The 23,369-nt window shown below is 44.4% G+C and overlaps 1 protein-coding gene across 1 annotated transcript; it reads left to right on the top strand.

Moving 5' to 3' along the window:
• Positions 1 to 4,063: 4,063 nt before the first annotated feature.
• snx15 (sorting nexin 15) lies at positions 4,064 to 20,385 on the top strand. Its single transcript, XM_014156765.3, has 7 exons — positions 4,064 to 4,427; positions 5,879 to 6,035; positions 6,355 to 6,470; positions 9,099 to 9,423; positions 10,509 to 10,676; positions 17,987 to 18,184; positions 19,506 to 20,385. Exons 1-7 carry the CDS (start codon positions 4,326 to 4,328, stop codon positions 19,625 to 19,627), a joined length of 1,188 nt encoding a protein of 395 aa, XP_014012240.2. The 5' UTR covers positions 4,064 to 4,325; the 3' UTR covers positions 19,628 to 20,385.
• Positions 20,386 to 23,369: the final 2,984 nt, after the last annotated feature.

Genomic DNA, 23,369 nt, shown 5'->3' with positions numbered 1-23,369 from the left:
TAGAACAATGGTTGGATGTTTCCATGTGACAGGTCATAGAATGCTGGCTGCCTGGCTATCATGGTGTATGTGTGTGTACTGTGATCTTTGTGTGTGTGTGTGTGTGTGTGTGTGTGTGTGTGTGTGTGTGTGTGTGTGTGTGTGTGTGTGTGTGTGTGTGTGTGTGTGTGTGTGTGTGTGTGTGTGTGTGTGTGAGGAGAATTCCAAACAGTTGAGTTCCCCCCATGCCTGCAGGCTTACTGATTGACCCCAGAGGAATACACCCATGTCACTACCTACTCCCCTCTCTCTCTACCTCGGTGTTCTATTCTAAACGTCACTGTTCAGGAGTTCTGTTCTCTAAGTGAGGCTACTGTACAATGTGTTCTGGAGTTCTGTTCTCTAAGTGAGGCTACTGTAGAATGTGTTCTGGAGTTCTGTTCTCTAGGTGAGGCTACTGTAGAATGTGTTCTGGAGTTCTGTTCTCTAGGTGAGGCTACTGTAGAATGTGTTCTGGAGTTCTGTTCTCTAGGTGAGGCTACTGTAGAATGTGTTCTGGAGTTCTGTTCTCTAAGTGAGGCTACTGTAGGATGTGTTCTGGAGTTCTGTTCTCTAGGTGAGGCTACTGTAGAATGTGTTCTGGAGTTCTGTTCTCTAGGTGAGGCTACTGTAGAATGTGTTCTGGAGTTCTGTTCTCTAAGTGAGGCTTCTGTAGAATGTGTTCTGGAGTTCTGTTCTCTAGGTGAGGCTACTGTAGAATGTGTTCTGGAGTTCTGTTCTCTAGGTGAGGCTACTGTAGAATGTGTTCTGGAGTTCTGTTCTCTAAGTGAGGCTACTGTAGAATGTGTTCTGGAGTTCTGTTCTCTAAGTGAGGCTACTGTAGAATGTGTTCTGGAGTTCTGTTCTCTAAGTGAGGCTACTGTAGAATGTGTTCTGGAGTTCTGTTCTCTAAGTGAGGCTACTGTAGAATGTGTTCTGGAGTTCTGTTCTCTAAGTGAGGCTACTGTTGAATCGGTGGAATCTATACATTTCCAGTTGTGTAGTGTATCATTCTACAGACATAAACTAACTCAGACACTGCATGAATACGCAGAAGGGAGACAGTACAGCCTGGTCTCATAGACTAGACTTCACAAAGTAAATGTACATCCGGGATACTCAAATGAGTATGATATGTTACGTTTGGTATGGTTACATAAGACAGATGGTTACTTAAGGTAACGAGAAATGATAGTGGTTGGTCAGGGTGGATGGGTGTATAACCCAAAGGTTGCGAGTTTGAAACTACTCACAGACAACTTTAGCATTTGAGTTAATTGGCAACTTTTCAACAACTTGGTACTTTTTAGCTACTTTGCAACTACTTAGCATATTAGCTAACCCTTCCCCTAACCCTTTTAGCTAACCCTAACCTTAACCTTTTAGCTAAACCCTTACCCTAATCTAACTCCTAAACCTCACCTTAACCCTAACCCCTAGCCTAGCTAACAATAGCCAGCTAGCTAATGTTAGCCACCTAGCTAGAATTCCAAACATATCATACTAAAGGTAGTGTCTCGGATTTACGTACAGAATAATACAAAAATGCTCTGAGACCAGGTTGGACAGTAGCACATCTTTACTGATGTCACTTTGTAAAGATGGTTCTCCCTTTTCTTTACCTTCACATTTCTCTCTCCTAACTGTGTAACCCCTGTGTAAGAGAAACGCTAGCTGTTCTATGTGAGGTTCAACATTAACAACCATTATCTCTGTCAGATTACTCTCACTTTCTCATGATAGGGTCATTACATATACCTGACAGGCTGGAGAAATGTTCAACACCATAGTGGTCTCAAAACTCATCACTAAGCTAAGGACTCTGGGACTAAACACCTCCCTCTGCAACTGGATCCTGGACATCCTGAATTGGCCGCCCCCAGGTGGTAAGGGTAGGCAACAACACATCTGCCACGCGTATCGTCAACACTGGGGCCCCTCAGGGATGTGTGCTTAGTCCCCTCCTGTACTCCCTGTTCACCCACGACTGTGTGGCCAAGCACGACTCCAACACCATCATTAAGTTTGCTGACGACACAACAGTGGTAGGCCTGATCACTGACAACGACGAGACAGCCTATAGGGAGGAGGTCAGAGACCTGGCAGTGTGGTGCCAGGACAACAACCTCTCCCTCAATGTGAGCAAGACAAAGGAGCTGATCGTGGACTATAGGAAAAGGAGGGCCGAACAGGCCCCCATTAACCCCGACGGGGCTGAAGTGGAGCGGGTCGAGAGTTTCTAGGACCTTTTGGTCCTAGCGCCAAGTCTAGGACCAAAAGGCTCCTTAACAGCTTCTACCCCCAAACCATAAGACTGCAGAACAATTAATCAAATGGCCACCCGAACTATTTACATTGTAATGTAATTTTCTTGGGTTACTTTTTTTCTTCACTTTATTTAGTAAATATTTTTTTAACCATATTTGGTTGGTTAAGGGCTTGAAAGTAAGCATTTCACAGTAAGGTCTACACCTGTAGTATTCGGCGCATGTGATAAATAGCATTTGATTTGATTTGATGATTGAGTCATTACATATACCTGATAGGTTGGTGACATGTTTAACTTTCCTCCATCTCTCTCTCCCTCAATTTCAATTTAAGGGCTTTATTGGCATGGGAAAAATATGTTTACATTGCCAAAGCAAGTGAACTGGTGTAACCGATGTGAAATGGCTTGTTAGTTAGCGGTGGTGCGCGCTAATAGCGTTTCAATCGGTGACGTCACTCGCTCTGAGACCTGAAGTAGGGTGTTCCCCTTGCGTTGCAAGGGCCGCGGCTTTTGTGGTGCGATGGGTAACGATGCTTCGGTGGGTGTCAGTTGTTGATGTGTGCAAGTGTCCCTGGTTCGAGCCCGGGTTGGGGCAAAGAGAGGGACGGAACCTACACTGTTACACTGGAACAACAAAAAGAGAACAGTAAATATTATACACTCAAACACAAGTTCCAAAAGAATTAAAGACATTTCAAATGTCATATTATGTCTATATACAGTGTTGTAACCATGTGCAAATAGATAAAGTAAAAAAGGGAACATACATAAACATGGGTTGTATTTACAATGGTGTTTGTTCTTCACTGGTTATCCTTTTTGTTGTGGCAACAGGGAACAAATCTTGCTGCTGTGATGGCACACTGTGATATTTCAACCAGTAGATATGGGAGTTTATCAAAATTGGATTTGTCTTCAAATTTTTTGTGGCTCTGTGTAATCTCAGGGAAATATTTGTCTCTAATATGGTCATACATTTGGCAGGAGGTTAGGAAGTGCAGCTCAGTTTCCACCTCATTTTGTAGGCAGTGTGCACATAGCCTGTCTTCTCTTGAGAGCCAGGTCTGCCTACAGCGACCTTTCTCAATAGCAAGGCTATGCTCACTGAGTCTGTACATAGTCAAAGCTTTCCTTAAGTCTGGGTCAGTCACAGTGGTCAGGTATTCTGCCACTGTGTAGTCTCTGTTTAGGGCCAAATATTATTCTAGTTTACTCAGTTTTTTTGTTAATTCGTCCCAATGTGTCAAGTAATTATATTTTTGTTTTCTCATGATTTGTTTGAGTCTAACTGTGTTGCTGTCCTGGGGGTCTGTTTGTGTTTGTGAACAGAGCCCCAGGACCAGAGCATATCTCTCTCACTCTAAATGTCAATTTAAGGGTTTTATTGGCATGAGAAATATATGTTAACGGCCTCTCTCTCTGTCTCTCTCATGATAGGGTCATTACATATGCTTGACCGGCTGGTGACAAAAGATAGATAGCGCCCCCTGTGGGTTACTTATGGTCTCTGAAGATGGTAAAATAAGACATGGCCATTATAACATTAATGTTAACCTATCATACTTTAAAAAAATTAAAAAATAAAAATCCATAGACTCAATAAAAGTCTTATAGTGTAAACTTTTCATATAAAAGTTGAATCTCTGAGAAAAAAAAAGTCAACTCAACTGTGAGCTAAGTGACCTGAGGAGATCTCCCTTGAACAGAGGAGAGCGTTTCGGCTGTCACTGCTCACGCAAAGACTACGCCACCAACCAGGAAGTTAGAGTGGAGGAAAATCTAAACAGGGTCGTCACTAGTTACCACAGCCACAAAGTCAGAATTATTGCTAAATCCCGCCTATTTCTACAATCTGATTTTAAACCTAACCATAATCACACTGTTAACCCCGTGCTTAATTATAACCTTACATTAAGACCAAAAAAAAGTACATTTTTGTTTTCAGGAATTTTTACGATGTACCCATTTTGCCTTTGTGCGTGTGGTAATTAGTGACAACCACAAGTGTATATACATCTGTACTCCTATCCACGCTGCGATGTCTCGGAAGAAAGAGAAAGAAGAATATTACCGTTTTTTCTCGGTGACAGAACCACGCACACACGAGAAGGGACACACGGAATATAAAGTCACCGCAAGGGTCGGTTGGTCAATTCGTCTTGTCTTGTATCTTAGTAACGTTAGCCACTATGTAGCTGGTTAGCGTTAGCCATTTTAATGCATTGTTCTGACTGTCAGCAATAGTCTTGTTTATAGCTAGTTAACAGAGACGTTGTCAGGGTGTCAGGATATACTTATACAATGCATATATATGTATGTACTTTAGCTTAATAGACAGTGACAGTGGTCCATTGTCATGTCAAGCACATCTGTTAGCTTGCTAGCTAATCAATTCCAAAGGGGTATTGTTGGGAACTCGTGATTTGTTGCATGATTTGAGCATCGAAACCCCGTGACTAATACTTGACCCCTTTGGGTAGTTATACCCTCATCTCTCTACACACATCCTTCTCCTCCCACTTGCCTTCTCGCTGCTGATTAGTGTTGTGCATTCAAATCCTCCTATCCTATAAACACCTTCAAATCAAAGGTCATGTGGTTCGGTAAGAAGAGTGCCCCTCTCCCCACAGGTGTGATTACTACCTCTGAGGGTTTAGAGTTTGAGGTAGTCACCTCATACAAGTACCTGGGAGTATGGCAAGACTGTACACTGTCCTTCTCTCAGCACTAATCCAAGCTGCAGGCTAAGGTTAAATCTAGACTTGGTTTCCTCTATCATCATCGCTCCTCTTTCACCCCAGCTGCCAAACTAACCCTGATTCAGATGACCATCCTACCCATGCTAGATTATGGAGACATAATTTATAGATCGGCAGGTAAGGGTGCTCTCCAGCGGCTAGATGTTCTTTACCATTTGGCCATCAGATTTTCAACCAACGCTCCTTATATGACACATCACTCAATACTCCTCTGTAAACTGATCATCTCTGTATACCGTGACAAGACCCAATTTGATGCTTATTTATAAAACCCTCTTAGGCTTTGCTCCCCCCTATCTGAGATACCTACTGCAGCCCTCATCCTCCACATACAACTCCCGTTCTGCCTGTCACATCCTGTTAAAGGTCGCCAAAACACACACATCCCTGGGTCGCTCCTCTTTTCAGTTAACTGCAGCTAGAGACTGGAATGTGCAGCAAAAACCGCTCAAACTAGACAGTTGTATCTCTTCATTCCAAGACTCAATCATGGATGCTCTTACTGACACTCGTGGCTGCTTCGTGTGATGTATTGTTGTCTCTACCTTGCCCTTTGTGCTGTTGTCTGTGCCAAACAATGTTTGTACCATGACTTGCCTAGTTAAATATAAAAACAGGAAGTTCATGCTATAAATGTATTCGATGTAAATGCGGTGCACACATCACTATGTTTACTTTTGATGAATCACCCTTGTCCTTTCCTTCCATCTGTCTCTCTCCCTCTTGCTTCCTTTGCTCCTCTTCTCCCTCCATCCCATTGACCCATTCTACCATCTCTTTCTACCTCTCTCTCGTGCTCTCGCACTCTCTCTCTTCCTGTCTCTCGCTCTAGTTTGTCTCCAAGCGTCATCCAGAGGACGTCAAGGAGGTGATAGTATGGAGGAGGTACAGTGAACTGAAGAAGCTATATGGAGAGCTGTCCTACACACACAGAAACCTGTTCAGGAGACAGGAGGAGTTCCCTTCGTTCCCTGGCTCTCAGCTCTTTGGTATGACCCAGTTAAAGTGATACTCCAGAACTTTTGCATAATTTCAGCCAGTAGTTGTGCTCGAGCCAAAACGGGTCCCCGTTTTTTGTGTGCTACATTCTCCGTTTCGTATGATATGTTACGTCCTGATTTTTTTTTTTTTAATTTCAAAATGTTTTGCAATTCGGATGATATGTTACGAAACCAATTCGTACTGTATGTTACGAATTTGTTGTGCTTAAGATCCCGGACTGCATCTTTAATCAATTAATCAGTCAATCAATTAGTATATCAGTCATTCTAATTTAAAAAAAGTAAAAAATTCATCTCTCTCTCTCAGGTAGGTTTGATGAAGGGGTGATCGAGGAGAGGAGGAGTGCAGCTGAGGCCATGCTACTATTCACCACCAATATCCCTGCTCTCTACAACAGCCCTCAGCTAAAGGACTTCTTTAGGGTGAGAAACATAGAAATAAACAAGCAGGCATACACACACAAGGGTTTCCTTCCGTTAGCTGGCAATTGCCGGCCAAAATGACAGGGAGAAAAAAAAAAAAATCCCATTGAAAAAACGATCCTTTTTATTCATTGATGGAAGTACCAGTCATTGGAAACACATTTGATCGTTATGTTTATCGGTCTATAGGCAAGTCAGTTATGAACAAATTCTTATTTACAATGAGTTGTTGTGCTAAACCAAACATTAGGAACACCTTCCTAATATTGAGTTGCACCCCCCCCCTCCACTTTTGCCCTCAGAATAGCCTCAATTTGTCGATGAATGGACTTTACAAGGTGTCAAATGTTCCACAGGGATGCTGGCCCATGTTGACTCCAAATTCTTCCCACCATCATGTCAAGTTGATTAGATGTCCTTTGGGTGGTGGACCATTCTTGATACAAATGGGGAAAATGTTGAGCGTGGAAAAACCCAGCAGCGTTGCAGTTCTTGACAGAAACCAGTGCGCCTGGCACCTACTTACCATACCCTGTTCAAAGGCACTTAAATATTTTTTTACTTGTCCATTCTCCCTCTGAAGGGAACACATACACCATCCATGCCAGTTCTCTCAAGGCTTAAAAATCATTCTATGATGCTTAGAATTCCATTTTGCCTAAATGGCACCAAAAAAATGTATCCCGTTTTTTATTTTACCATTACAATCTGTTCGTCGGACGAAACTGGACAAAAAATAAAAAACTTGTGTAAAAAGTTAACATCCGCACCCCGATGGCGTAAACTGTGCGTAATGAGAAAGTAGGGAAAAAATGAACATTTCTGATCTAGTGATCGATGACAACTGAGCTCGCTGCCCAGACTTACATAATTAGAAAGAAGAGATTCTCATGATATAAAATGTCATCTGACTTGAAAAAAATCCAAATATACACATTGTGAGAGATTTGGCGAAATAGACAGTCATGCCTATATTTCCCTAATAGGAAACAATAGGACGACCTCAGAGTTCCATGAGTATTTTTGTTGTTGTTTACATTTTGACTATAAATAACGAGAGCAGGTCTCATTGCCAACTATAGCGAAGCTGCCATTGTGACATAGTACAACAAAATGGGATTAGAACGTTCGGAAGGTGAGTTGGTGCCACAGTGCTCAATAGAACTAATAGGAGCTGGCAGGGTGACAAATGCCCTAAAATGTAATAGTAAAGTAAACTCTCTCTACCCATCTCTCCCTCTCCTCTCTCTCTCTACCCATCTCTCCCCCTCCTCTCCCTCTCTCTAACCATCTCTCCCCCTCCTCTCCCTCTCTCTAACCATCTCTCCCCCTCCTCTCCCTCTCTCTACCCATCTCTCCCCCTCCTCTCTCTCTCTACCCATCTCTCCCTCTCCTCTCTCTCTCTACCCATCTCTCCCTCTCCTCTCTCTCTCTACCCATCTCTCCCTCTCCTCTCTCTCTCTACCCATCTCTCCCTCTCCTCTCTCTCTCTACCCATCTCTCCCTCTCCTCTCTCTCTCTACCCATCTCTCCCTCTCCTCTCTCTCTCTACCCATCTCTCCCTCTCCTCTCTCTCTCTACCCATCTCTCCCTCTCCTCTCTCTCTCTACCCATCTCTCCCCCTCATCTCCCTCTCTCTACCCATCTCTCCCCCTCCTCTCCCTCTCTCTACCCATCTCTCCCCCTCCTCTCTCTCTCTACCCATCTCTCCCCCTCCTCTCTCTCTCTACCCATCTCTCCCCCTCCTCTCCCTCTCTCTACCCATCTCTCCCCCTCCTCTCCCTCTCTCTACCCATCTCTCCCCCTCTCTCTACCCATCTCTCCCCCTCTCTCTCTCTACCCATCTCTCCCCCTCCCTCTCTCTACCCATCTCTCCCTCTCCTCTCTCTCTACCCATCTCTCCCTCTCCTCTCTCTCTACCCATCTCTTCCCCTCTCTCTCTCTCTCTCTTACCCATCTCTTCCCCTCCTCTCTCTCTCTACCCATCTCTCCCCCTCCTCTCTCTCTCTCTCTACCCATCTCTCCCCCTCCTCTCTCTCTCTCTCTACCCATCTCTCCCCCTCCTCTCTCTCTCTCTCTACCCATCTCTCCCCCTCCTCTCTCTCTCTCTCTACCCATCTCTCCCTCTTCTCTCTCTCTACCCATCTCTTCCCCTCCTCTCTCTCTCTCTACCCATCTCTCCCCCTCCTCTCTCTCTATCTCTCCCCCTCCTCTCTCTCTCTCTCTCTCTCTCTCTCTACCCATCTCTCTCTCTCTACCCATCTCTCTCTCTCTACCCATCTCTCTCTCTCTACCCATCTCTCTCTCTCTACCCATCTCTCCCCCTCCTCTCTCTCTCTCTACCCATCTCTCCCCCTCCTCTCTCTCTCTCTACCCATCTCTCCCCCTCCTCTCTCTCTCTCTACCCATCTCTCCCCCTCCTCTCTCTCTCTCTACCCATCTCTCCCCCTCCTCTCTCTCTCTCTACCCATCTCTCCCCCTCTCTCTCTCTACCCATCTCTCCCCCTCTCTCTCTCTACCCATCTCTCCCCCTCTCTCTCTCTACCCATCTCTCTCTCTACCCATCTCTCCCCCTCCCTTCTCTCTACCCATCTCTCCCCCTCCCCTCGCTACCCCTCTCTCCCCTAGGGTGGAGAGGTGATCAGGCCGTTAGACCCCTCTCCTCTCTCCTCCTCCACCCCCCTCCCTCCCCCCCTCATCCCCCTACCACAGCGTCAAGGCTCAGACTGTGAACCAGCGGCGGAGGAGGAGGGGACCGAGGCCCCTATCCAACCCCAGAAGTTGGGCCTTTCACTGGGCACGGATCTAGTCGAGCCTGAGGTTGCAGCTGAGGCCTATAGTGAGATGGGGGGTTGTCCTACTCCAGTGGCAGTAACACCTACAGCTGAGGAGGAGGAGGAAGAGTTAACGGACCTTCCTGATCTACCCGGTGATCTGAAGCTAGACGACAGAGGTAGAGGAACGCACAACACACCGAGCAAATTTTTTTAAAATTTTTTAAAATTTATTTTTTAATTTATTTTTTCATTATTTTTTATCTTAGATATTTTTATTTTTCATTTTTTTAAACAACTAATTGACAGACGTTGGTTAAATGATTTTAATGCCATTTTCATTCTGTTTTCTTCTGAAATCAATGTGCACATTGTACAGTTTCTCTAGAGATAAATCAGATCAAGCCCAAACTGTGCAATGTATGTTGGGAGTTGTAGTTTCCAACAGGCCAATATTTGATATAGTTCAGCGTAGAAATCAGCAGAAACGCAGCAGAAAAGTCTGCAGCTCTATAGTCAAAAGTAGCATCCTCCTTTTCTCGTCTACTTTCTCTGCAATCAACTGGAAACACAGGAGGAGTTGAAAGCATTATGGTATAGCTTAGTGGTTAGAGCATTGGGCCAGTAACCTGAAAGGTTGCTGGGATCGAATCCCCGAGCTGACAAGTTAAAAATCTGTCATTCTGCCCCTGAACAAGGCAGTTAACCCCACTGTTCCCCGGGCGCCGTGGATGTTGATTAAGGCAGCCCCACCCCGCACCTCTCTGAATCAGGGGGGTAAATGCAGGAAAACACATTTCAGTTGAATCCATTTAGTTGTACAGCTGACTAGGTATCCCCCCCCCCCTCCCCCCCCCTCTTTCCTAGTGATGGTGGAAAACTATCTATACAGTAACATTTACATTTGAGTAAATTAGCAGACACTCTTATTCCAACTTACAGTTAGTTCATTCACATTAAGATAGCTAGGTGAGACTCCCACATCTCGGTCATATCCCAATGTTATTTTAATATGACCTATATGACCTATGATAATATGGTACCGTGAGGTCCATGGTAAATCCCAACCCCTAGTATAGCCCACTGCATTCCTGTTCTTTCACATCTGTGCAGATGAACGACAGGAGACGAGGAGAGGAAGCCACTTCAAGGTCCTCCTGCCAAAATGTCAAAAACAGTAGCTGTCATGTGGCTGTCTCTCTTGATGTCCTGGACATTTTGTCAGCCGTGGCTGTTGAGATGTTCTTCGTGCTCTCTTCCCTAGTTCTTACTCCGTTCCAGCCCTGCGTCCTCAGAACAGACCAATCGCAGTCTCAGGAGGAGTTTGATTCGCTGTTCGATTCTGTGATGCGGGAGGAGCCTACAGAGGAAGTACCGCCCCCTCCTCTCTCCGACAACGACCTCGCCATCTTCGACCCCTGTGCTAAAGAAGGTCAGAGGTTACACACGCACACACCTACACACACACACACACACACACACACACACACACACACACACACACACACACACACACACACACACACTACTACAATCAAGTGCCACCACAGATATGTCACTTTTTAAAACCACTTTTTATCCAGCTACAGGAAACAGCAACATTACAGCAATATTACAAAACCACAGCAACATGACACAATAGGGAAATTACACTCACTCTCTGTCACACTATCACTGTCACTCTCTATCACACTTATCCATCTCACTGTCTATCACACTGTCTATCACACTATCACTCTCTATCTCACTCTCTATCTCACTCTCTATCTCACTCTCTATCTCACTCTCTATCTCACTCTCTATCTCACTCTCTATCACACTGTCTATCACACTGTCTATCACACTGTCTATCACACTGTCTATCACACTGTCTATCACACTGTCTATCACACTGTCTATCACACTCGCACTCTCTATCACACTCGCACTCTCTATCACACTCGCACTCTCTATCACACTCGCACTCTCTATCACACTCGCACTCTCTATCACACTCGCACTCTCTATCACACTCGCACTCTCTATCACACTCACACTCTCTATCACACTAATTAAAAAAATTAATCTCTCCAGAAATAAGTCTCTCACTGTTCCCGCCTGTTCTAGAACCCCCTCAACTCCCAGCTGTGCCCTGGACACCATATGTAAATTGATTGCCCCCCCCCATCTATCTTCAGAGTTCGTTCTGTTAGGTAACCTAAACTTGGATATGCTTAACACCCCGGCAGTCCTACAATCTAAGGTAGATGCCCTCAATCTCACACAAATTATCAAGGAACCCACCAGGTACAACCCTAAATCCGTAAACATGGGCACCCTCATAGATATTATCCTGACCAACTTGCCCTCCAAATACACCTCTGCTGTTTTCAATCAGGATCTCAGCGATCACTGCCTCATTGCCTGCATCCGCTATGGGTCTGCGGTCAAACGACCACCCCTCATCACTGTCAAATGCTCCCTAAAACACTTCTGCGAGCAGGCCTTTCTAAACGACCTGGCCCGGGTATCCTGGAAGGATATTGACCTCATACCGTCAGTAGAGGATGCCTGTTTTTTTTTTTTAAATGCCTTCCTCTCCATCTTAAATAAGCATGCCCCTTTCAAGAAATTTAGAACCAGGAACAGATATAGCCCTTGGTTCACTCCAGACCTGACTGCCCTCGACCAGCACAAAAACATCCTGTGGCCGACTGCACTAGCATCGAATAGTCCCCGCGATATGCAACTGTTCAGGGAGGTCAGGAACCAATACACGCAGTCAGTCAGGAAAGCTAAGGCTAGCTTTTTCAAGCAGAAATTTGCATCCTGTAGCTCTAACTCCAAAACGTTTTGGGACACTGTAAAGTCCATGGAGAATAAGAGCACCTCCTACCAGCTGCCCACTGCACTGAGGATAGGAAACACTGTCACCACTGATAAATCCACAATAATCAATAATTTCACTAAGCATTTCTCTATGGCTGGCCTCCTGGCTACCCCAACCCCGGCCAACAGCTCCACACCCCCTGCAGCTACTTGCCCAAGCCTCCCCAGCTTCTCCTTCATCCAAATCCAGAGAGCAGATGTTCTGAAAGAGCTGCAAAACCTGGACCCGTACAAATCAGCTGGGCTAGACAATCTGGACCCTCTCTTTCTAAAATTATCCGCCGCCATTGTTGCAACCCCTATTACCAGTCTGTTCAACCTCTCGTATCATCCGAGATCCCTAAAGATTGGAAAGCTGCCGCGGTCATCCCCCTCTTCAAAGGGGGTGACACTCTAGACCCAAACTGTTACAGACCTATAGCTATCCTGCCCTGCCTTTCTAAAGTCTTCGAAAGCCAAGTTAATAAACAGATCACTGACCATTTCGAATCCCACTGTACCTTCTCCGCTGTGCAATCCGGTTTCCGAGCCGGTCATGGGTGCACCTCAGCCACGCTCAAGGTATTAAACGTTATCATAACCGCCATCGATAAAAGACAATACTGTGCAGCCGTCTTCATCGACCTGGCCAAGGCTTTCGACTCTGTCAATCACCACATTCTTATCGCCAGACTCAACAGCCTTGGTTTTCTAATGACTGCCTGGCCTGGTTCATCAACTACTTCTCTGACAGAGTTCAGTGTTTCAAATCGGAGGGCCTGTTGTCCGAACCTCTGGCAGTCTCTATGGTGGTACCACAGGGTTCAATTCTCGGGCCGACTCTTTTCTCTGTATATATCAACGATGTCGCTCTTGCTGCGGGTGATTCCCTGATCCACCTCTACGCAGACGACACCATTCTGTATACTTCTGGCCCTTCTTTGGACACTGTGTTAACAACCCTCCAGACGAGCTTCAATGCCATACAACACTCCTCCCGTGGCCTCCAACTGCTCTTAAACGCTAGTAAAACTAAATGCATGCTTTTCAACCGATCGCTGCCCGCACCCGCCCGCATGACTAGCATCACTACTCTAGACGGTTCTGATTTAGAATATGTAGACAACTACAAATACCTAGGTGTCTGGCTAGACTGTAAACTCTCCTTCCAGACTTGCAGTGAGGGAAAAAAATATTTGATCCCCTGCTGATTTTGTACGTTTGCCCACTGACAAAGAAATGATCAGTCTATAATTTTAATGGTAGGTTTATCTGAACAGTGCGAGACAGAATAACAACAACAAAAAACAGAAAAACACATGTCAAAAATGTTATAAATTGATTTGCTTTTTAATGAGGGAAATAAGTATTTGACCCCCTCTCAATCAGAAAGATTTCTGGCTCCCAGGTGTCTTTTATACAGGTAACGAGCTGAGATTAGGAGCACACTCTTAAAGGGAGTGCTCCTAATCTCAGCTTGTTAGCTGTATAAAAGACACCTGTCCACAGAAGCAATCAATCAATCAGATTCCAAACTCTCCACCATGGCCAAGACCAAAGAGCTCTCCAAGGATCTCAGGGACAAGATTGTAGACCTACACAAGGCTGGAATGGGCTACAAGACCATCGCCAAGCAGCTTGGCGAGAAGGTGACAACAGTTGGTGCGATGATGAGCAAATGGAAGAAACACAAAAGAACTGTCAATCTCCCTCGGCCTGGGGCTCCATGCAAGATCTCACCTCGTGGAGTTGCAATGATCATGAGAACGGTTAGGAATCAGCCTAGAACTACACGGGAGGATCTTGTCAATGATCTCAAGGCAGCTGAGACCACAGTCACCAAGAAAACAATTGGTGTACACACTACGCCGTAAAGGACTGAAATCCTGCAGCGCCCGCAAGGTCCCCCTGCTCAAGAAGGAACATATACATGCCCGTCTGAAGTTTGCCAATGAACATCTGAATGATTCAGAGGACAACTGGGTGAAAGTGTTGTGGTCAGATGAGACCAAAATGGAGCTCTTTGGCATCAACTCAACTCGCTGTGTTTGGAGGAGGAGGAATGCTGCCTATGACCCCAAGAACACCATCCCCACCGTCAAACATGGCGGTGGAAGCATTATGCTTTGGGGGCGTTTTTCTGCTAAGGGGACAGGACAACTTCACCGCATCAAAGGGACGATGGCCCGTCAAATCTTGGGTGAGAACCTCCTTCCCTCAGCCAGGGCATTGAAAATGGGTCGTGGATGGGTATTCCAGCATGACAATGACCCAAAACACACGGCCAAGGCAACAAGGGAGTGGCTCAAGAAGAAGCACATTAAGGTCCTGGAGTGGCCTAGCCAGTCTCCAGACCTTAATCCCATAGAAAATCTGTGGAGGGAGCTGAAGGTTTGAGTTGCCAAACGTCAGCCTCGAAAACTTAATGACTTGGAGAAGATCTGCAAAGAGCAGTGGGACAAAATCCCTCCTGAGATGTGCGCAAACCTGGTGGCCAACTACAAGAAATGTCTGACCTCTGTGATTGCCAACAAGGGTTTTGCCACCAAGTACTAAGTCATGTTTTGCAAAGGGGTCAAATACTTATTTCCCTCATTAAAATGCAAATCATTTTATAACATTTTTGACATGTGTTTTTCTGGATTTTTTTGTTATTCTGTCGCTCACTGTTCAAATAAATCTACCATTACAATTATAGACTGATCATTTCTTTGTCAGTGGGCAAACGTACAAAATCACCAGGGGATCAAATACTTTTTTCCCTCACTGTATGTTAAGCATCTCCAATACAAAATTAAATCTAGACTCGACTTCCTATTTCACAGCAAAGCCTCCTTCACTCACGCCGCCAAACATACCTTCGTAAAACTGTCTTATCCTACCGATCCTCGACTTCGGCGATGTCATTTACAAAATAGCCTCCAACAATCTACTCAGCAATTTGGATGCAGTCTATCACAGTGCCATCCGTTTTGTCACAAAAGCCCCATATACTACCCACCACTGCGACCTGTACGCTCTCGTTGGCTGGCCCTCGCTACATATTTGTCGCCAGACCCACTGGCTCCAGGTCCTCTATAAGTCTTTGCTAGGGAAAGCTCTGTCTTATCTCAGCTCACCGGTCACCATAACAACACCCACCCGTAGCACGCGCTCCAGCAGGTATATCTCACTGGTCATCCCCAAAGCCAACACCTCCTTTGGCCACCTTTCCTTCCAGTTCTCTGCTGCCAATGACTGGAACGAATTGCAAAAATCGCTGGAGTTAGACTTATATCTCCCTCACTAACTTTAAACATCAGCTAACCGATCACTGCAGCTGTACACAGCCCATCTGTAAATAGCCCATCCAATCTACCTACCTCATCCCCATATTGTTTTTATTTACTTTTTTGCTCTTTTGCCCACCAGTATTTCTATCTGCACATCTATCACTCCAGTGTTCATTTGCTGAATTGTAATTACTTCGCCACTATGGCCTATTTATTGCCTTACCTCCTCACGCCATTTGCACACTGTATATAGACTTTTTCTATTGTGTTATTGACTGTATGTTTGTTTATTCCATGTGTAACTCTGTGTTGTTGTTTGTGTCGCACTGCTTTGCTTTATCTTGGCCAGGTCGCAGTTGTAAATGAGAACTTGTTATCAACTGGCCTACCTGGTTAAATAAAGGTGAAATAAAAAATAAATAAAATAAAACTCTATCAATTCAATTCAAGGGCTTTATTGGCATGGGAAACATATGTTAACATTGCCAAAGCAAGTGAGGTAGATAAACAATACAAATTAACAAACATTTAACACATATAAGTTCCAAAAGAATAATGACATTACAAATATATATATATATATATATATATATATATACAGTGTTGTAACGATGTACAAAAGGGAAAATAAATATGGGTTGTATTTACAATGATGTTTGTTCTTCACTGGTTGACCTTTTCTTGTGGCAACAGGTCACACATCTTGCTGCTGTGATGGCCCACTGTGGTATTTCTATCACTCTCTATCACACATTCACACTCTATCACTCTCTGTCACTCAGACACCCTTAACAGTTTCTACCCCCAAGCCATAAGACTCCTGAACAATTAATCAAATGGCCACCGGACCATTTACATTGACCCCCCCCCCCCCCCCCCCCCCCCCTTTGTTTGTTTGTTTTGCTTTTACACTGCTGCTACTCGCTGTTTATTATCTATGTGTAGTTTCCCTGTATATAGCCTCGTTATTTTTGTGTTCATTTTAGTTTTTACTTTAGTTTATTTAGTAAATATTTTCTAAACTCTATTTCTTGAACTGCATTATTGGCTTGTAAGGAAGCATTTCACTGTAAGGTCTACTTACAGCTGAAATGCTGTATTCAGCAGGTGTAGTCGACCTGTACAGTGAAATGCTGACTACACCTGGTGTAGTCAGACCTTTCAGTGTTAGGTCTGACTACACCTGGTGTAAGTCAGCACTTTCACTGTGAAGATGCTGAATACACCTGGTGTAAGTCAGCACTTTCACTGTGAGGTGCTGACTACACCTGGTGTAGTCAGCACCTCACTGTGAGGTGCTGACTACACCTGGTGTAAGTCAGACCTTCCAGTGTAAAGTGCTGACTTACACCTGGTGTAAGTCAGCACTTTACAGTGTAAGGTCTGACTACACCTGGTGTAAGTCAGCACTTTCACTGTGAAAGGCTGACTACACCTGGTGTAGTCAGCACCTCACTGTGAGGTGCTGACTACACCTGGTGTAAGTCAGCACTTTCACTGTGAAAGTGCTGACTTACACCTGGTGTAAGTCAGCACTTTACAGTGTAAGGTCTGACTACACCTGGTGTAGTCAGCACCTCACTGTGAAGGTGCTGACTACAACCGGTGTAGTAGACCTCACAGTGACATGCTGAATACAACAGGTGTAAGGTCTACTACACCTGTTGTATTCAGCATTTCACTGTTAGGTCTACTTACACCTGTTGTATTCAGCATTTCACTGTTAGGTCTACTACACCTGTTGTATTCAGCATTTCACTGTAAAGTCTACTTACACCTGTTGTATTCAGCATTTCACTGTAAGGTCTACTACACCTGTTGTATTCAGCATTTCACTGTGAGGTCTACACCTGTTGTATTCAGCATTTCACTGTTAGGTCTACTACACCTGTTGTATTCAGCATTTCACTGTAAAGTCTACTTACACCTGTTGTATTCAGCATTTCACTGTAAGGTCTACTACACCTGTTGTATTCAGCATTTCACTGTAAGGTCTACTACACCTGTTGTATTCAGCATTTCACTGTAAGGTCTACTACACCTGTTGTATTCAGCATTTCACTGTAAGGTCTACTACACCTGTTGTATTCAGCATTTCACTGTTAGGTCTACTACACCTGTTGTATTCAGCATTTCACTGTAAGGTCTACTACACCTGTTGTATTCAGCATTTCACTGTTAGGTCTACTACACCTGTTGTATTCAGCATTTCACTGTTAGGTCTACTACACCTGTTGTATTCAGCATTTCACTGTAAGGTCTACTACACCTGTTGTATTCAGCATTTCACTGTAAGGTCTACTACACCTGTTGTATTCAGCATTTCACTGTAAGGTCTACTACACCTGTTGTATTCAGCATTTCACTGTAAAGTCTACACCTGTTGTATTCAGCATTTCACTGTAAGGTCTACTACACCTGTTGTATTCGGAGCATGTGATAAATAACATTTGATTTGAAGTCTGTAGCTCAATAGACAAAAGTAGCATCCTCTCCTCATCTACTTCATCTGGAAACACCAGGAAGGGTTGAAAGCATTATGATATAACTTAGTGATACTGTACAAATACAGTCATTTCATCTTTTCTTCCTGTTCTTTTCATTACTAATTTCTCTTGCCCAGACCAACCGAGAGCATCACACGACCAATCAGAACTTCTGTTGCTGCCCTTGACCAATCCGGACGGCGGGGAGGTGGGCTATCTGAAGCAGGCAGCCAATGAGCTCACAGCTGCGATGGAAAGCGAGAAGGAGGGAGAGTACAGTACAGCCATACAAAAATACAAGACAGCTGTGGATTTACTCATCACTGGAGTTAAAGGTGAGATGGAGGGAGGGTGAGGGATGGATGGATGGAGAGAGTGAGGGATGGAGAGAGAGAGAGTGAGGGATGGATGGATGGATGGATGGATGGATGGATGGAGAGAGAATGAGTGAGAGAGAGGGCGAGTGAGAAAGAGGGTGATATGCTTATCACAGGAGGACAGGTTAAAAGCATCTGCCTGCTTCCCATCTGAAACAGTTTGTACATATATTATGAGGTTTTGTAGGTTTTTTTTTCCAGCTGTTTTCATGCACACGGTTTTATCTCGATACAAGCAGGAGTTCGCTAGTCGAAGTCTACGCTCCTTTTTCCCCTGTGATTGGTCAACAGTAGGGTTTCAACGAGGCACAACTCGTTTTCATGCACATCTTATTCATTGAGAAATACCAAACCTAGTTAGTCCGACTAAGAACTCCTCGGCAATAATGTCAATTCTGATGAAGTGTATACTGGCTACGGCACCTCAAGCTAAACTCTTTTAAAGGAGTTCAGACGTTCACTTCTAGGATCTAAACCCAGCCCTGGTATGCAGAGTTCTGCTAGGCGCTAAACCCAGCCCTAGTATGCAGTGTTCTGCTAGGCGCTAAACCCAGCCCTAGTATGTAGTGTTCTGCTAGGAGCTAAACCCAGCCCTAGTATGCAGTGTTCTGCTAGGAGCTAAACCCAGCCCTAGTATGCAGTGTTCTGCTAGGAGCTAAACCCAGCCCTAGTATGCAGTGTTCTGCTAGGAGCTAAACCCAGCCCTAGTATGCAGTGTTCTGCTAGGAGCTAAACCCAGCCCTAGTATGCAGTGTTCTGCTAGGAGCTAAACCCAGCCCTAGTATGCAGTGTTCTGCTAGGAGCTAAACCCATCCCTAGTATGTAGTGTTCTGCTAGGATCTAAACCCAGCCCTAGTATGTAGAGTTCTGCTAGGAGCTAAACCCAGCCCTAGTATGTAGTGTTCTGCTAGGCGCTAAACCCAGCCCTAGTATGCAGTGTTCTGCTAGGCGCTAAACCCAGCCCTAGTATGCAGTGTTCTGCTAGGCGCTAAACCCAGCCCTAGTATGCAGTGTTCTGCTAGGCGCTAAACCCAGCCCTACTATGTAGACGCCTTACTGTGAGAGGAAGGGAGAGAGAGGGAGGAGTGGGTTAGAGAGACCCATGTAGGTACTATATTGGTAGTGGAGAGGGCTGAGGACCTTCCTCTCTCCCTTTTCACTTCTCTGTCTAAAGTCCTTACCTTTTATCTCTCTCTCTCTCTCTCTCTTTTATCTCTTTCTTTCTCTCTCTCTTTCCCCTCCCTCCCTCTCTCTCTCCTCCCTTTCTCTCTCTCTCTAGGAGATCCAGACCCACAACGTAGAGGCTCAGTAAAGAGAAGAACTGCTCAGTATCTGGAACATGCAGAGACACTACTCACACTACTTACCTCCACACACACCTCGCAGGACCAGGATGCTTAAACACACACACACACACCCACACTGCGGAGAAGGACTCGTAAACACACACTCCTTAATACACTCAGGATCAATAGACCAACTGGAGTGTTGAATAACCAATAGCACCACTTACACACACCTCCCTCCCTACCTCTCTCTTAAAACCACAGGAGGTTGGTGGCACCTTAATTAGGGAGGACGGGCTTGTGGTAATGACTGGAGTAAATGGAATGGTGTCAAATACATCAAACGTTCGGTTTCCATGGTGTTTCATTCCATTCCCTCTGTTCCAGACGTTATTATGAGTCGTCTTCCCCTCAGCAGCCTCCTATTGCTTAAAAAACACACACACACACACACACACACACACACACACACACACACACACACACACACACACACACACACAAAGAATCACATCCCTGTTGCTTTTATATCAGTGGGAAATCTGGAATCAACTGTCAAATATTTGAATCTGATTCCCCTTAATGAACAAGACACTGGCTTGCTTCCCAAAAGGCACCCTATTCCCTATATAGTGCACGGCTTTTTAGCAGGGCCGATAGGTGAACACTAGGGCTCTAGGGCTCTGCTCTAAAGTAGTGCACTATATAGGGAATAGGGCTCTGGGCTATATAAGGAATATGGTTCCTTTTTCCGCTTAATTTATCTTCCTAAAGTCTTTTAAGGTATTAATAATATTGTGTTTTTCTACACTACACATGCATTCGTTAATTGTTTTCATAAATCAATCAATACAGCCGATACAGTGTATGCAATCTTGTCATCGTCCGAGTTGTGCTTTGGTGGTTGTTGTTATACCTGTGTGGCTAGGAGTTTTTCCATTTGACCTCACCAGGAAGAACTCTAGTTAGGTTATTTATCAGTCGGGGGTCAATTCCATTTTAATTCAGACAATTAAGGAAGTAAACTGAATATTCACATTTTTCTTCAATGTTTCTCAATGAGCAAACAATTGGAATTCCGAATTTGTTTACTTCCTGAATGAATTGAATTAGAAATGGAATTGACCCCGAGCCTGTTGGTCTATAATACAGAATGGATACAGTATATTGCTCTCCTTGAAGCCAGTTCCACTGCATTTTCTAATTGATTTCCTCTAATCAGGGACTGATTTAGACCTAGGACAGCAGGTAGGAATTACCAGGTAGATGAGAAACCCTACCAGGTCCGGAGCCAACTGGTTAAGAGTACAGTTGAAGTCTGAAGTTTACATACACCTTAGCCAAATACATTTAAACTCAGTTTTTCACAATTCCTGACATTTAATCCTAGTAACAATTCCCTGTCTTAGGTCAGTTAGGATCACCACTTTATTTTAAGAATGTGAAATGTCAGAATAATAGAGAGAATGATTTATTTCATCACATTCCCGGTGGGTCAGAAGTTTACATACACTCAATTAGTATTTGGTAGCATTGCTTTTAAATTGTTTAACTTGGGTCAAACGTTTCGGGTAGCCTTCCACAAGCTTCCCACAATAAGTTGGGTGAATTTTGGCCCATTCCTCCTGACAGAGCTGATGTGACTGAGTCAGGTTTGTAGGCCTCCTTGCTTGCACACGCTTTTCAGTTCTGCCCTCAAATGTTCTATAGGATTGAGGTCAGGGATTTGTGATGGCCACTCCAATACCTTGACTTTGTTGTCCTTAAGCCATTTTGCCACAACTTTGGAAGTATGCTTGGGGTCATTGTCCGTTTGGAATACCCATTTGCGATGAAGCTTTAACTTCCTGACTGATGTCTTGAGATGTTGCTTCAATATATCCACATCATTTTCCCCCCTCATGATGACATCTATTTTGTGAAGTGCACCAGTCCCTCCTGCAGCAAAGCACCTCCATAACATGATGCTGCCACCCCCGTGCTTCACGGTTGGGATGGCGTTCTTCGGCTTTTTCCTCCAAACATAACGATGGTCATTATGGCCAAACAGTTCTATTTTTGTTTCATCAGACCAGAGGACATTTCTCCAAAAAGTACAATCTTTGTCCCCATGTGCAGTTGCAAACCGTAGTCTGGCTTTTTTATGGTGGTTTTGGAGCAGTGGCTTCTTCCTTGCTGAGCGGCCTTTCAGGTTATGTCGATATAGGACTCGTTTTACTGTGGATATAGATGCTTTTGTACTTGTTTCCTCCAGCATCTTCACAAGGTCCTTTGCTGTTGTTCTGGGATTGATTTGCACTTTTCGCACCAAAGTACGTTCATCTCTAGGAGACAGAACGCGTCTCCTTCCTGAGCGGTATGACAGCTGTGTGGTCCCATGGTGTTTATACTTGCGGACTATTGTTTATACAGATGAACGTGGTACCTTCAGGCGTTTGTAAATTTCTCCCAAGAATGAACCAGACTTGTGGAAGTATACCTTTTTTTTTTTCTGAGGTCTTGGCTGATTTCTTTTGATTTTCCCATGATGTCAAGCAAAGAGGCACTGCGTTTGAAGGTCGGCCTTGACATACATCCACAGGTACACCTCCGACTGACTCAAATGACGTCAATTAGCCTATCGGAAGCTTCTAAAGCCATGACATCATTTTCTGGAATTTTCCAAACTGTTTAAAGGCACAGTCAACTTAGTGTATGTAAACTTTTGACCCACTGAATTATGATACAGTGAATTATAAGTGAAATAATCTGTCTGTAAACAATTGTTGGAAAAATTACTTGTGTCATGCACAAAGTAGATGTCCTAACCGACTTGTCAAAACTATAGTTTGTTGACAAGAAATTTGTGGAGTGGTTGAAAAAACAAGTTTTAATGACTCCAACCTAAGTGTATGTAAACTGTACCTTAATAGAAAAGGACTCAAATAAAAGTGAAAGTCACACAGTAAAATACTACTTGAGTGAAAGTATTTGGTTTTAAATATACTTAAGTATCAAAAATAAATGGCATTGATCAAATATGCTTAAGTATCAAATGTAAAAAAGTAAACTTCCGACTTCAACTCTATAATGCGTGTAGTTGTAGTAGCTAAACTCTACCACCGTGTGTCGCAGTTGAGCAGTGGTCTAATTTAAATCTGCATCATAAACCCAACAGGGATACTGATAAAGACATCAACAATGACTGAATGATTCCATCTGCTTATGGATGAATAGACTTCTGAGATACCTAACCCTTACTCTGGCCACGAGGGAGTGAAGAAGGGAGAGAGAGAGAGAGCGACGGATGAGAGTGAAAAATGGAGAGATGTGATTTAAAGGATGAGGGGATGATCTCTTCATTGTCCGGAAAAAACGGACAGGGGAAAAAAAAATCCTGACCCACCCTTTTCTCTCTCTCTCTCTCTCTCTCTCTCTCTCTCTCTCTCTCTCTCTCTCTCTCTCTCTCTCTGGCTTTCATTCTTTTGTTTATGCATTCTGGGGAGTCTGGAGAGAAGGATGGATGGATGGAGAGAGAGAGGGGGAAAAGCTTGCACCTGTGAAAATAGAGAAAACCAGGGGGATGGAGACAAAGAGATGGAGAGAGAGAGGGTTGGAACAACAGGGAGGTGGAGAGCACCCCAGCATTAGCATGCTGATAGTGTCAGCACTCATCTCTTTTCTCTCTCTTTTTCTATATATCCATCTCTCTCTCTATCCCCCATCTCTCCCTCTCTACATCCCTCCATCCCGCTCTCCTCTCTGTCCGTGACAATTACACCATCAAAACACTCCAGTCAGAGAGGATAATTGGTGCCAGTGTTGTAGCGAGAGAGCAATATAGTGTGTGTGTGTGTGTGTGTGTGTGTGTGTGTGTG

This window comes from Salmo salar, chromosome 18 (assembly GCF_965601325.2).
Source record: "Salmo salar chromosome 18, fSalSal1, whole genome shotgun sequence".
Taxonomy (NCBI): domain Eukaryota; kingdom Metazoa; phylum Chordata; class Actinopteri; order Salmoniformes; family Salmonidae; genus Salmo; species Salmo salar.
This window is presented reverse-complemented; position numbering and strand designations above follow the sequence as displayed.